The sequence below is a fragment of the Haplochromis burtoni genome, unplaced genomic scaffold, assembly GCF_018398535.1.
Source record: "Haplochromis burtoni strain Fernald_Lab_line unplaced genomic scaffold, NCSU_Asbu1 Contig_137, whole genome shotgun sequence".
In the NCBI taxonomy this organism is placed as follows: domain Eukaryota; kingdom Metazoa; phylum Chordata; class Actinopteri; order Cichliformes; family Cichlidae; genus Haplochromis; species Haplochromis burtoni.
In genome coordinates this window covers 242,772-256,297 of record NW_024582498.1, presented here as the reverse complement: position 1 = coordinate 256,297, position 13,526 = coordinate 242,772, and the positions used below count along the sequence as shown (strand labels likewise).

The 13,526-nt window shown below is 40.7% G+C and overlaps 1 protein-coding gene across 2 annotated transcripts in view; it reads right to left on the bottom strand.

The window, feature by feature from the left end:
• Positions 1 to 13,526, bottom strand: part of dym (dymeclin) — a 60,351-nt gene that overhangs the window by 13,575 nt on the left and 33,250 nt on the right. For both annotated transcript variants that reach the window (XM_005931234.3, XM_005931235.3), the window contains exon 14: positions 12,755 to 12,854. In XM_005931234.3, the coding sequence (XP_005931296.1) occupies positions 12,755 to 12,854 (100 nt within the window). The remainder of the gene's footprint in view (positions 1 to 12,754; positions 12,855 to 13,526) is intronic.

The window sequence follows — 13,526 nt, the reverse complement described above, 5'->3', positions numbered from 1 at the left end:
AGAGATGCGGGTGCAACAGAAATATTTTGTTGGCTTTGGAGACGGTCCAACTACCGCCTCCGTGTTTTCAGCCTTTATGATAATCTAGATAAGCTAGGAGAGCTAGCTGCGGACTAAAGCGTCACAGTGATCACATACGTATGACAGTGGTATTAATCTTAACATCCAACCATAAAAGTAAATAAAAAAAATTATATTTTATTATCCCTGCATTCAAAATGTTCATAATTAAGTGTACAAATGAAAAAGTCCTTAATTTTGTACTTAGCGCGAGTAGTGTGAAGCATTCGGCCACTCTTTTTACTTTCAATAGCTTCAGTTATTAATTAGATGAACAATCTTTTTAATAACTTGCAATTCAAGCAGTCAGTAGGAGAATCCTTTCTACATAGTGAGAAAGGTTTTCAGTGCTGCTGATGTTTTTAAATGATGATAAAGATGTCTGCACCTGTCAACCTTTAAAGTTCGGTTTCATTTACCTTATCAGCGTGTTTATGCTACAGAAACCTTGGACCTTAATCTGCGTGGTGGTAACTCGTAAAACATGCGCCTACTTGTAGCCTTTAATGATATTGAAAATGGCTTTCATCATTAACGGAAGTCTATGCAGCTAGAGGAGTTTGGTTTCATCACACAACCTGCTTTTAATGGAAAAAGGCATGCTTTAAGAAATCTGGCTTATTGTTCTTTAGTTACTTCATTCACAACAATCCGTCTACAAGAGAGACAGACAGACGCCACCGTGATGAGATAACGTCTTTTTGGCGTGTTCAATGGTGGCGCACAACAAGAAAACAGTAGAGAGCGTGGGAAAATGAATAATCTACAGAGAGATAAAAACTTTGGTCAACAGAGTTCATGACTGATTTCCCATGGTGTGACAGCTGTGGGCAGAGCGTTACAAAATCTACCGTCTACGTTTGATGATATTGCAAGATAAGCTCCATAAATGAGAAACCAGAAAAATATAACTCAATAGCACTGTGACTCATCTCAATTAAACCAAGCACTACTAACCACGAGTATCAGTTTCTCTTCACTCCCAAGAAGACAAAAATATGGTCTCTGCTTTACAATTACTTAAATTTACTGCTTAAAAAGAAATTCTAAAAATCTGCTCAGCGACTTATTTTTTTTAACATATACAGTATACAGCATCTATGTTAGGCCAAACAGAGTCAAAAAGCCGCCTGTGTAAGCAGCTCAGAAGAAGCAGCTAGAACAACAAAATGCAAACTAAGAGAATGCAGGAGTCAGGGACATCCAAAGCAGCTTAGCTTAATGCAATGGACTTCTAATGAAATCAGTCCATCGGTAGTCTGACCACAACTGTAACACGCGACGTAGATTATCTGACAGGTTTTAGTTCGGATCCTGGATCTTTAAAGATCCTTGCATGCCTCCAAGCAGATATGAATAAATATGTGTGCTCCATTTTGAACATTCTTCATTTTGCAGTGTTGTCTGAATATATAAAAAGTATTATAATTACTATTGCTATATGTAAGAATAACATGACATAAAATTTCAATGAAAAGATCTCCCAGTGCCTAGCAAAAACTACCCAAACCAAGATATGTCTGCAAAAACCAGCAGATGGGTGAGAGGAGAAAGAGGTGTGCCTTATACCAAAGTGTTTATGAATTCAGTGTGTAATAATGCTCAGTAGTGTGCATTTATCACAAGATGTTTACTCAGCTAAAGTTTGCCCGTCTTGTTTTAGTTGTGCCACAGCAAAAATGTAATTAATGATATAATGCTGATAATATGACCTCAGTCCTTTATGTGGATGTAGAAACTATGACAGTGACAGTGAAACGCAGGCAGTTATGCTGAATACAGTCCTTACTATTCACAACTGTCAAAATGTCTCGTGTGAAATGCATCATTTTAAGTGGTTTTCATACGTGAACTTTGGGCAATTTTGGGCGACCTGCATTAGGATATTTTCCACAGCTGTCCTTTCTCACATGTAGCACATACAGTAGCAGGAAATAGGCAGTTTCAGTCACGTTTGTACTATTAGGAAATGCTGCGTATTGTAGGTAAAGTATGCAGCATATCACCAAAACCCAACACCATCCAGCCTTTAAGTAGGAATCTGTTGGGTTAAAGCAGCACACGTTTGTGTTCTCACATGTACCTCTGTCGGCAATGGTGCATAAATATATGAATGCTATGACAAAAACATATTTAACGTCACTTTTCCAAACGTTTAACTGACCAGTTCAGCCTGTCGGTCTGAAAACCTTTAATCATTGTCTTTGCTTTACAGGAAGCCTCGCCTTAGACAGTTACTCATTAGAAACTTCCTCTGGGTTTACACGCTGCCACATTTCAGCTTGAAGTAAAATTCCTGTAACGTTCATTAGAATAGGCAGCAGAGATAGCAAAGCTTTCTGAAAAAGAAAAAGAAAAAAAAGATTTATTTATATTTCACAAGGTCTCATTCTTGAGCCGGGCACAACGTGAGCTTTTATATTCGCCACAGCACACTTATGCTTAGTGATTCATTTGCATCACTGTTCTGCTGATGACCTGTTTTGACCAAGAATTTGCAATATCTGATTCGAAACAGCAACATGGTGAGACTCCTGCTGCGAGCTGATTGGCCACCGAGTCTACCTCCAATCTGGGCAAATCATCTGTAACAGAACTGCATGTGGTAGCATTTTATATTCCATCTTCGGTGCCCTGCTTTGAGAGAAGTTCTTATCTTATAAATAACTTTGCTTGCTGTGATGCTTTTTTTTTAATGCACATAATCAGTCCCTGAAAAAAAGCCGGGGGATTAAGATAACAGTAAATAGCTGTATTCTTTTGTGCACTGAAAAAGGTTACTTTAGAAATATAATGGGTTACAGATTATTGGTTGCGCTGCTGAAAATGTAATTACTAGGGCAACCCTTTAAAATTAATTCAGAATGATGTATCTTATTATTTTTTTGTTTACGGTGTGATTACTTTTCTACCAAATGTATTTTTTAAACCAGGCAAATCCAGCTGCTGCAGGTTACAGAGGTGTTACAAACAAGCTTCACAGTGAACGGCGATGCTGGAATCTGTGTCAGAAGTGTCGGAAATGCTGAAGTCCAGCACTGAAAGGCATTCTTGTCCAGTGATGTGGCCGACTATCACAGGTGGGGTCGCAGGCATGGAAACGGGTTGCTCAAAGCAATGTGCATCGATTTGACTGGAAGAGAACCAAGGAAAAAGAAGGCTTGGACGCCACCATAACTCAGCTCGCTGAGCGTGTGACCCAAAGGCTGCAGCAGGGGTAGCCTAGATTTGAGTCCACTCCAGACCACTTCCTGCATGTCATCCCCCCGCCACCCGCTCCTTCTCCCTGCTTTCCTGTCTGCGCTCTACACTTTGCTGTCAAATAAAGACTGTAAACCTTGTAAGCCATCCTATTCTCCAACAGCTTTGCTGACCTGTGTAGCTCTCTGACAGAAGCCACTCAAGCCCAGCAAAATGATGAAGAAGGATTGAACAGTTCTAGATTTATGATCTTTATCGAAAACAATGCATTCAGATTTTGTGAACACCATCAATGCAACTGGTAACGAAACTCTAGTTATTTCGACACACATCCAATAACATTGCTGCACTGATTTCCACAAGCATGATGGTTGAAGGTGTTGAGCTTTAACCGGCAGACGTGGAGAGGCAATAAGAAGGCAGGAGAGCCAGCTCTAATGAGGATTGATTGTGCGTCTGGAAGCAGAGGTGGCTCTCTGAGCTCGACTCCACTGCCTAGCTATACTTGCTCCACTCTTTTCCGCAGTGGCAGGCCATAATTAGACAGAAAGCAGGGACAGATAAGAGAGAAAACTGAGTAGGAGGATGTGGAGGCAGGAGGAGGAGGACAGCAACAAAAATGGTAGCATAGATGATAAGAGAGTATGGGGGGTAGGGGGGCTAGCTGATGGAGAAAACGGACGTGACGAAGAGGAGACAAAAGCAGGAGAGGGAGGCAGAGTAGGAGTGAAGGATGCCTGGTGTGTTTGTTCTCCAGCTCTGCACCAAGCTTAATGAGATTAGTCTGGCAGGGAAAAAATGCCACACTGGGGAATTCAGGTCACATGAAAATAGGCTAGCTAGACGTCTGCCTGGCCTTGTGTGTATGTTTGTCAAGTGGATGAGATTAAGAGGTCCACGGTCTGGTTGAAACCCAGACAGGATTTAAATATCTTGGCGGCGACTCCTCTTCCACTTCCCACTCTGTCCTTTTGCACTTTTTTTCTCTTCAAACTGCATCCTCAGCCAGAAAAAACAAACAAAAAAAACCAAAAAAAACACTTGACATGTGTTTGTTTGACAGCATATTCTTCCTACCTCTCCCTCCTCCTTTTGCCTTATTCTCTCTTAGTCATACATCGTTTTCCAACCTTGTGCCTTGTCGTTTGGTCACAGCCACTCATGCCGCTATTTCTCGTCTTCTCTCCACCCAGGAAAACATAGGTGAGTCATATCATTAGCCTCAATGATCCCGTCCTGTTTTACTTGCATCACCATTCACAGAAACCCTATTGGAAAGCAAAGCGTTTATATGCACCCTTCACCCTTCCCCAACTCTGTGCAATTCTGCTGTTAATTCTTAAACATACCGAGTGTAAATGTGTCGCATCTGCAGGCGTGGTGACCTCTGCTGTGTCTGACAACTGACAGTTTGTAGATGCAAGCAGTGACTAGAAAGTCAGAGCCCGTCCTTTCTATCATACCCACACATGTTTTTAAGCGAGCGTTTGTGAGTGCGGACAGGGTGTTTAGAGACATAGACATGAAAATCCCTGTAAAGTAGGAGCTGGCATCATTAAACCAATAGCTTAGTGATTCCCTGGCCGGCCCTGCTGCTCACTGTAGGCTGTTGCAGGGCAGACAAACCAGACATATTAAGAAAGAGCACTGATGAAGACAAGGGCATGAGGATACAAACAGAAAGAGTGAAAAGCCACACCTACAGGTTGAATAAAGCACAGTGGAGGAAAAGGATGAAGAGTTGGAAAAAAAGCCACGTGGACAGACAGAGAGGGTCAGACTGGCTGAGCAGCAGCAGCAGCCTGCCCTTGTCTTTTGGGAGCTTTTTTTTTTTTTTTTTTAAATAGGTCATTGTCTGACCCGCATTATGGTACCACAGCCATGTCATAATCACACCATTTTGAAGAGCATTGTGCTCAGGTCAGCTTCTCATTACCCCATAGCTTCACATACCCACAAAACATCCTTTGTTGGATGCACACAGAGAAAAAGAGAAAAAAGTGTGTGTGTGGCGACAAAGTTGGACCCTAAAGAAAAACAGCAGCATCAACACAATGTGATTATGCTGGATGCTCTCTGCATCACTGTCTCGTGTGTGACGGCAGGATCCCGTGTATTGGCGTCCATATACCTTATCCTGATTAAATAGGCACACTACTTTTCTGAGACTTGGCTAGCGCTAACAGCGGGGCAGCTTGGGTGGGGAATGAAGGCAGTACTGTGGGTCATGTGGGTCATGACGTGAGTGATAATGATAAAAAAAAAAGATGACGCCAACTGCTGCAACAGCACTCTGGGAGATAGGTAGGCAGTGCTAATTGATCTGCTACGAGCTGTGCTCTGTTTTGCTGTGCCTCAATCGCGAAAGGACCACGATGCAGCAGGGCTGCCCTAATTACCATTTGGAAGCAGCGGATCATTAGGACCCCAGAGCACCTGCTGCCTGCAGGGGTGGCAGTCCTACTGCCTGAGAATAGCAGCTGAAAGAGGCAGTGATAGATGACAAAAGAGAAGAGGATGGCACATATATGGAGAGACGGGCTAACAGAATAATAGTAAACTAATAACTGGGCCTAACGCCGTTGTTACTGGGCAGGTGAGGGGGTGAGGGAGGGGTAACTCCTGAAAGATCAGAGACCAAATTGTGGAGTCAGTGTGTAAGCTAACTCTCACCTCTCAGCAGGAAAGCACCTTAATGAGAGGAATGCAAGGAAACAGATTTATGAGACAGAGAAGAGAAGATAATGAGCTACTTATTGCATGGCAGAGAGGTTAAGAGGTTACTTGTTACATGTGATTAGTTTATTCTATGTTCAATTTCACTAGAGGCTTAGCTACTCAGCCTGGAGCCTGAAGTTGAGTTCATTTGGAGCAGTTAAAGACCACCACTCTAAAAGATCTCACTTATCTTGGTCTCCTATAGGCAAACTCTTAATTGGAGTTCAGTTAAAAAAAAATATGCTGGTGTCCTACGTTTATATTTCCTTAAACTATGACACAACCCAGCTCATGCTAAGATGATTTTAAGAAGTCCATCCGAGTAACAGATTTGGAACTTAAAGATTCGCATGAGGAAGTCCTCTCGAAAATGAGCAACATATATTTATTCTATCTTTCATAACTTTCCAGGAATGTACACTTGATTAATTGGCCTATAAAAGATCAGCAAATAGTACTGATAGTTTACTTAGTTGTTGTTAGATTGAAATAATCTGTTATAATCTGTTCTGGACTTATAGAAGAGTGCTCAGATCTTTGTTTGTGTGTGTGACTTACACATATGGTGACAAACAACCTTGCGATGAACTGCTGAATTTTGTTTTATTTTATTTTATTTTATTTTATTTGATAGTTTTCATTTATTTTTGCTACCTGGTTTTAATTGAGTAATTTTTGTAACTGTGAGACACTTGCTGCTGCCCATCTTGGCCAGGTCTCTCTTGTAAAATAGGTTTTTAATCTCAATGGTGATCTTCCTGGTTAAATTTAAAAAAAAAAATAGCCTTTTCTTGTTTTAATCGAACTATAACACCTGTCTGAATAAAGCCTTATAAACAGCAGAATGCATTTCATAACATGGGGCGGTGGGGAGGTCTTTATCAGCAGGAAAAGCTGTAAAACCTATAAAAATACAGTTTAAAAAATATCAAGTTTTCCCGTCACATTAGCCAAAAGTGATTAAGTGGTCTGGATTGGAGTCGTCACTGAGCTGGGATTCTGAATTGAAAGTAAGAAACAATCATCTATGTTTAACCCGTCTCATCTGGTCAACTTTAAGCTCGAGTGTGCTGTGTGGTTTAAGGTTGCTAGGATGTGAGGAGGTCTCACTTTCTCAGTCTTCTCCCTGGTGCAACAATTTATAACGTGAGAGTCCTCTGTGACCTCATCATCTTATTACCAGCTTATAAATAAACCTTTGGGGTCAACCTTTGCCGATAGCAGCATGCCTGAACTAGTGTAATAAATGGTTCATGAATTGTCTTTTTTGTGTGCAACAATACTGTGCAAAAGTCTTGAACCACCCTTTCATTTCTTTATGTTTTGCTGGGGAAAAAGAGAAATAAGTACAGTGATTTTTTCAAACATGTACACACACATGGAAATACAGTTTAAAAGAAAAAAACTGAGTTTGTGCAATTCTAACAAGCTTACAAGTCAGTATAAATAAGCTCCTATGACCGTCTTTAATCCTCAACACAGCCTGAACTCTTTTAGACAAGCTTTCTTCTAATTTGTAGACACTTCCTGTTTTACCTCCTCCACACATACTAAAAATGATTTGAAGCAAAAAGCTGAAATTTGGATGAATGATGCTGCAGATTTTCAGTTTTCAGAGCTGAACTATTGCTCATTAACACTTTAAAAATGATGACAGCCTGGCTACAATATAAAGAAATGAGGGGTGACGTTTGAACAGTATTGTATATAAGCTTGTAACTTTTATTGTGTGTTAATTCACTTTTAATATTAATGTTTATGAATACTAATTGACTAAAGTAACACCCTAAAATATGAAACTACACATTTTCATCCCTTTGTTTACATTCGGACTACAAATCTTTTTCCATCTACACGTGAACCATGTTTGAATCATCAAACAACCTACAACACACTTAACGCAGTAGAACATCGTAAACAAGCGAATAAAAAAAGAAAATGTGCAGTGAGGCCACTTCAAATAAACTAAACAATAACTGTCAGCACAAACATTAATGCTGCTTGACTGATTACAACTACTCACTCACATAAACATCGCAGACTGTATAATAGCTCGCTTCAGAAGCACAATTTCTAGTTAACAGCTTGCATCACTGAATGATTCTGGACTTTGCACAAAAAAAAAAAATCATTTTGTAGCTTCCTAAGAAATCCGCACATTCCTGAAAGCCCTGATAATAAACAGAAGGCATAATGTTTATTATCTGTTGATATATCCCCAGGCTCTGCTTTCCTCTTAAACAAGAGGAATGGTGCTACAAAGCTAATGCATGTGTCTACTCCAGCTATTAAAAAGAGATCACAGAATGTGACTCAACCAGGACACATAAACACATAGACAGGGTGGTCCACCATGCTCCTGGCAGTGTCTGTGCGCATGTAAATGTGTGTGTGTGTGTGTGTGTGCTTGTAGTCTTTTCCCAGAAATGTGCAACAGTAAACAGACTAAGAGGCAGAGAAGTAACATTACCATTACTGGCTGGGAGCATAAACAGTGACAAACAATGCAACACATACTTCCATCTTTTTATGTTTGTTTGCATGTACAACCGCAAACTGCATGTCCTCGGCATATCTCAGTGGATGAGACAGGAAAATAAGAATAAAAATGCAGACTCAGAGGTAACCATAGGATCCCACGAGAGATGCCCTTCTTGGTCTGGGAGCCTCTGGATGTTCCCCCCGGGGGTGGGGGTGGGGGCTCAAGGGCCCCAACCCCTCGCTCTGTCTTCCCTGATACTAACCAGACGCAGCCGCGCAAACACATTCAGGGACAGGGGGCATGTTCTGTGTGTGTATATACCAGAGAGAGAGAGACAGCAACCAAGAGGCAGACATCTACAGGGAGAAGGGGGGTACAGAAGAGGAGACGGAGGGAAAGATGAGACATTAACACAGAAGCAGACTGCACCCAGCTTTAACTCTCAGCTTAGGGCAGTTTGACAACGTTTTCATATCCGCCTCTCGGTCTCTCCCTCGTAAAGAGAGCGATTATACGTCCAGGACGATCCCACATTAAACAAACATTAGTTCTCTCTCCACAGCCAGGCTCGGCCAAATTGCATTGTTTCCAGATGCCTGTCACAAAAACACGCTTTAACCCACCCCAGGGCCCTCTCCTCCCCTCGTCAGCTCTCTCCTCTCCTCTCCTCTGTCTCTCCTTACAGCTACCTCAGCCTCCACACCTCCCCAAGTTAAGGCGAGGGTTTGTGAGTAACACCAGGGCAGGCTGCTTTCAATTACGCCGCCACATCCGCTACTACCGCAGGAGCAGATGAGAGCCGGCGATGGAGGAAACAAAGGAGCCGGCATAATGAGACAGCAGCCCTTCCTTCAGATGTCACATCTCTCAAAACCAATGACGGGCTTTAGCTGGCGTGTAAGGTCATGTTAAGTGGCCAGACATGGAAAATTAGGAAGGAATTTCAACTTAACATTAAAACTATTAAAAGAAAAAATGGCTATACTTTATACTTGTTCATAGACAATTTAAGGCCTCAGAGCAGCTTTGTGTCAGTTTCATATATTATTTTCTGCATAAACCAATGTGAAGCCTAAACCTGGGCATAATGAGTATCTTAGGGATGCTTAGGTGTTGCTCTGACAAAAATCAGCTACTTACAGCGACTACTTTCTGAGATTTTATCAACAAGTTGCTAACAAGCAGCAAACTGCTGCTCATCGGGTCTACATTTTAAACTCCCCATCTATGCCAACCTCAAATCAAAGAGAATTAACAATAAAAAAAAAAGCTCTAGCAGTGCAGAGCCTAAAAGTATATTTACATTTCAGAGACCCCTCATTATTCTGTTTCTGCTCTATACGGCTGTACAACAGTGCTTTAAGCTAAATGCCACCTTCAGCATGTAAACAAGCTAAGCTGGCATGATGCAGACCATGTTAAACATTTTAGTTTAGCATACTAGCATTTACCGACAGGCACGAGAATAGACTGATGGGAATGTCCTTCCTTTTGCTTGGTAATAAAAGACCCAATAGCACACTCAATCCAACACTTTAAATCTTACTCACAAATGCCAACATTTTGGAGGGAAACAACAAGCCAAGGAGTCTGAAAATAAGAACATGGTAAGCCATACACTATTACTTGGCATATGTTTGTCAAAAGACAGCCCATGGAGCTTCCGTCTGATAAGTAGACAATACTCAGTGTGGCACATATCCAAAGTTACATGGCAATATGTGAAGAAATAAATAAACAGATGCTACTAAAGTTGCTTTAATTTCTGAAAACACATTGTCAAACATCTGCTTTTCAATTTCACCTGTGCTACTTGAAGGTGAAAGAGAGATGTAAGACAACAGCAGGCTGGAAAGCCCTTCTTTCCAACAAATCTCCTCCACTGCTCAAAAACACCTATGACTAAGATATTCACCACTCAAAACAAGGGGAAGGCTAATTGTGTAGTTTTGTTCGAGCTTGTGCTCAAGACAAAATTTCACTCGACTTATGTCTCACCTCGAGTGTGTATATATGTGTGTGTGTCCAAATATACAACATGTTCCCTTTCGTTACGGCACACTGTGTGGACACGGAGACGTGGATAGTAGACATGGGAACCAATGCCACAGCCAGTTAGTATAGTCTAAGCTCAAGGATAACGACAATATCAGAAAAGCTGACCAGTTCTGTCTTTAAAGTCTATGACCCAGACTATGTGTCAGACACTTCAAGGAAAACACTCATTCAAAATTCCCATGAAATAATCGAGCTGAAAATCTGCCATGTACCCTTGAGCAGTAAATTGAGTCTCTATCAAAAGAGTGCTGTTGTGTAGATGACCTTATTTTTTGACCTCGTACTCCCATGCATGAGCATGTCTTTGACTTTTTTGAATTTTTCGCTTCTATTATATTAACTTTAAGGCCATTTTCTCATATAACCGCTGTACTCACAATTTTTTTCTTTTTTTAAGAAAATGCAATCGTGGCAAACCGATCTCTTTATTTCTCCATTTGATTTTCAGTCATATAAAATGTCCACTTATGCATGTTTGTAAATAAAAAAAAAGAGCATTACAATAGATCCTGAAGGAAGGAGGCATCCAAACAAGGGTGGATAATTATGCTTTATACATGTGTGTTGCGTACTGTAGATGTCTGCTTGTAAAGGGGCCTCATCAGACAGTCACTACACGGTTGAAGAAGCACTCACATACACTCATGTTTCCTCAACACCTTAGGGTATTTATGGGGACCTTGTCCAAACTCGCACTAACAAACACACACACACACACACACACACACACACACACACACACACACACACACACACACAAATGTGTTTGCATACGCACGCTTATCTAGGACCAAGCAAATCTAATGAGACAGCCAGACCGAAAGGCAGACAAACATACCCGAGGGCAGCGGCGTCTACGTGCAAATACAGACGACATATGTTTGTCAATAGCCAACAAAATGCTCTCGTCAGGTGTGACTGTCATATCAACATATTTAAAAAGACAAATTTGCTGTCAGTCAATACCGTATTTAATTTTTTTTAAACTGTCTGTTTTGTTGTTTTTCTGTCAAAAGAATAATGTGCAAAATAACTAGCTAGCTAGTTACTGCCTTTCTTTTCGCTTTGTTCCACAGAAACTGTAAAGTTGCTTTATGGTGCTGGATTATGCCAAATCATTCTTTATTTTTAACCAGTCGTGTCTACGTTGTTTTATAAATGTTCAACGCCTCAAAAACATCAGGTGGAATTAGACAAAAAAACAAAACAAAACCTGGAACACAGAAATACATCAAATAAAACCAACTCAAGTGTAGAAGTAGCCAATGCTCTTGTTTGTATTCATTTAAAACGTAATTATTAAAACTCAAAGGCTATGATAATGTTCATTTTTCACCATTATTGAATGTTAAGATCAAACGGTCAGTGGAGTCATTTTGATGATTAATCGGACTGATCAGAACATAACAGTCCAACATTTGTTAACACTTATTTGCTTTCTTACCAAGATTTAAATGAGAAAATGAGGACCGCTCATCTCTGCAGGCTAAAACAGCCAGCGTACAGTTAGCTTGGGCAATAACCAAGAAAAAATTAACATATTATTATTGTGTTCCTTTAATGCGCGCAACAACCATAGAGTAAAAGAAATGCCATCCTTTGGTTTTATGGGCATCAGGAGTAATTTATGGATGTTTAGCGCATCCATGCTAAGCCCTCAGTCTAAGGAGAATATTCACCACTGCAGTAAAAGCTCTCTGCCTGGTTCCTGGTTCCACGTTTCAATAAATTCAAGTTTTACTTTGAAGACGAACAGTCCCCATTTTGTGTCACACTTTTCACAGTTTCACTACCACTTAGCAAGCAGTCGCCAAGCGTTTGCAGACACGTTGACATGTTCTTTACTGCTGCAGCACTGCATAACTCTTTGCAACCAGTTTCACTTAGCAACTTCCAACAGCATCCCCTCACCAACCAGTTAAAGACTACACACAGTTACCTAGCAACCGGTGCTTGCCTATTTTCTACATTTCGTTAAAAAATAGATAACTTACGTCCTTTGGAAAGACTTATTTATCATTGACTTGAAAAAAAACAAAATAAAAATCAGCTGTTTTTTAAAACTAAAAGATGCAAATATGCTGCTTTAAACGCAAACCGATCAACTCAGCTAAACTGCCACGGATGCCCACATCTAATTACTATTCACAGTCCAAGCACAGACATAATTTGGCAAATATGATTAAACTTAGTGCAGACTGAGACCGACTGTTTGTGTTTGTAAGTTTTACTCACATAGTCTGGCAACGCTGCGCTCTCTCCTTGTCTGCCTCTCAGAGACTGTGTTGCCTGCTCCAAAACCTTGTTGTGCTTTTTGGAAAGCAAAGCAAACAAACTGCCGGGGGAGACACAGAGACACGGAAAAGGAATGAGTGTGCCTGTGACAGATGAATAACAAAACAACTCAAGTGGCATTTTATACTTAACAATGACCTTTCATTTACCTCTGCTAAGAACAGAAACTTCTATTCAGAACAGTTTATTAATTTAAAAGCAGACCTGCTTGATTTGTAAATGAAGTCTTTTAAAATGAATGAATATTATTTCATATTTCATCACACTATAATCAGGGAACTACCAGGAGATTCATTTAACCGCAACTCATGTTTTCTTTTCTAAATGCGACACTTTATTTGTGTACATCTCTACATGGAAATGGTCGTCCCCCTTTTAGCCTGACATGTCTGCCTCTTATTTTATGCGTTTGTCTAAACCGCTGCTGTTATGGGACCGCATGATGGCACGACACAGACAAACATCAGTCTGCTTGACTGCACCTGGGGCGTAGTAACAGTTTGGGTCAATGCATGCACAGACCCACAGAGAGTAACCATTACTGCTCTGCTCATGCAACAGTAAACTCATTCATAGCTGAAAAGAGACAATATTCTAAAATGCATTTTTTAAGAGGCATCCTGCTGATTATCAGTGTTATTAAAAGTATTAGTGACCTTATCTTGTAATTACAACTTTGTAATCTCCTCTGTGGGTGCTCAGGGGTGCTAAA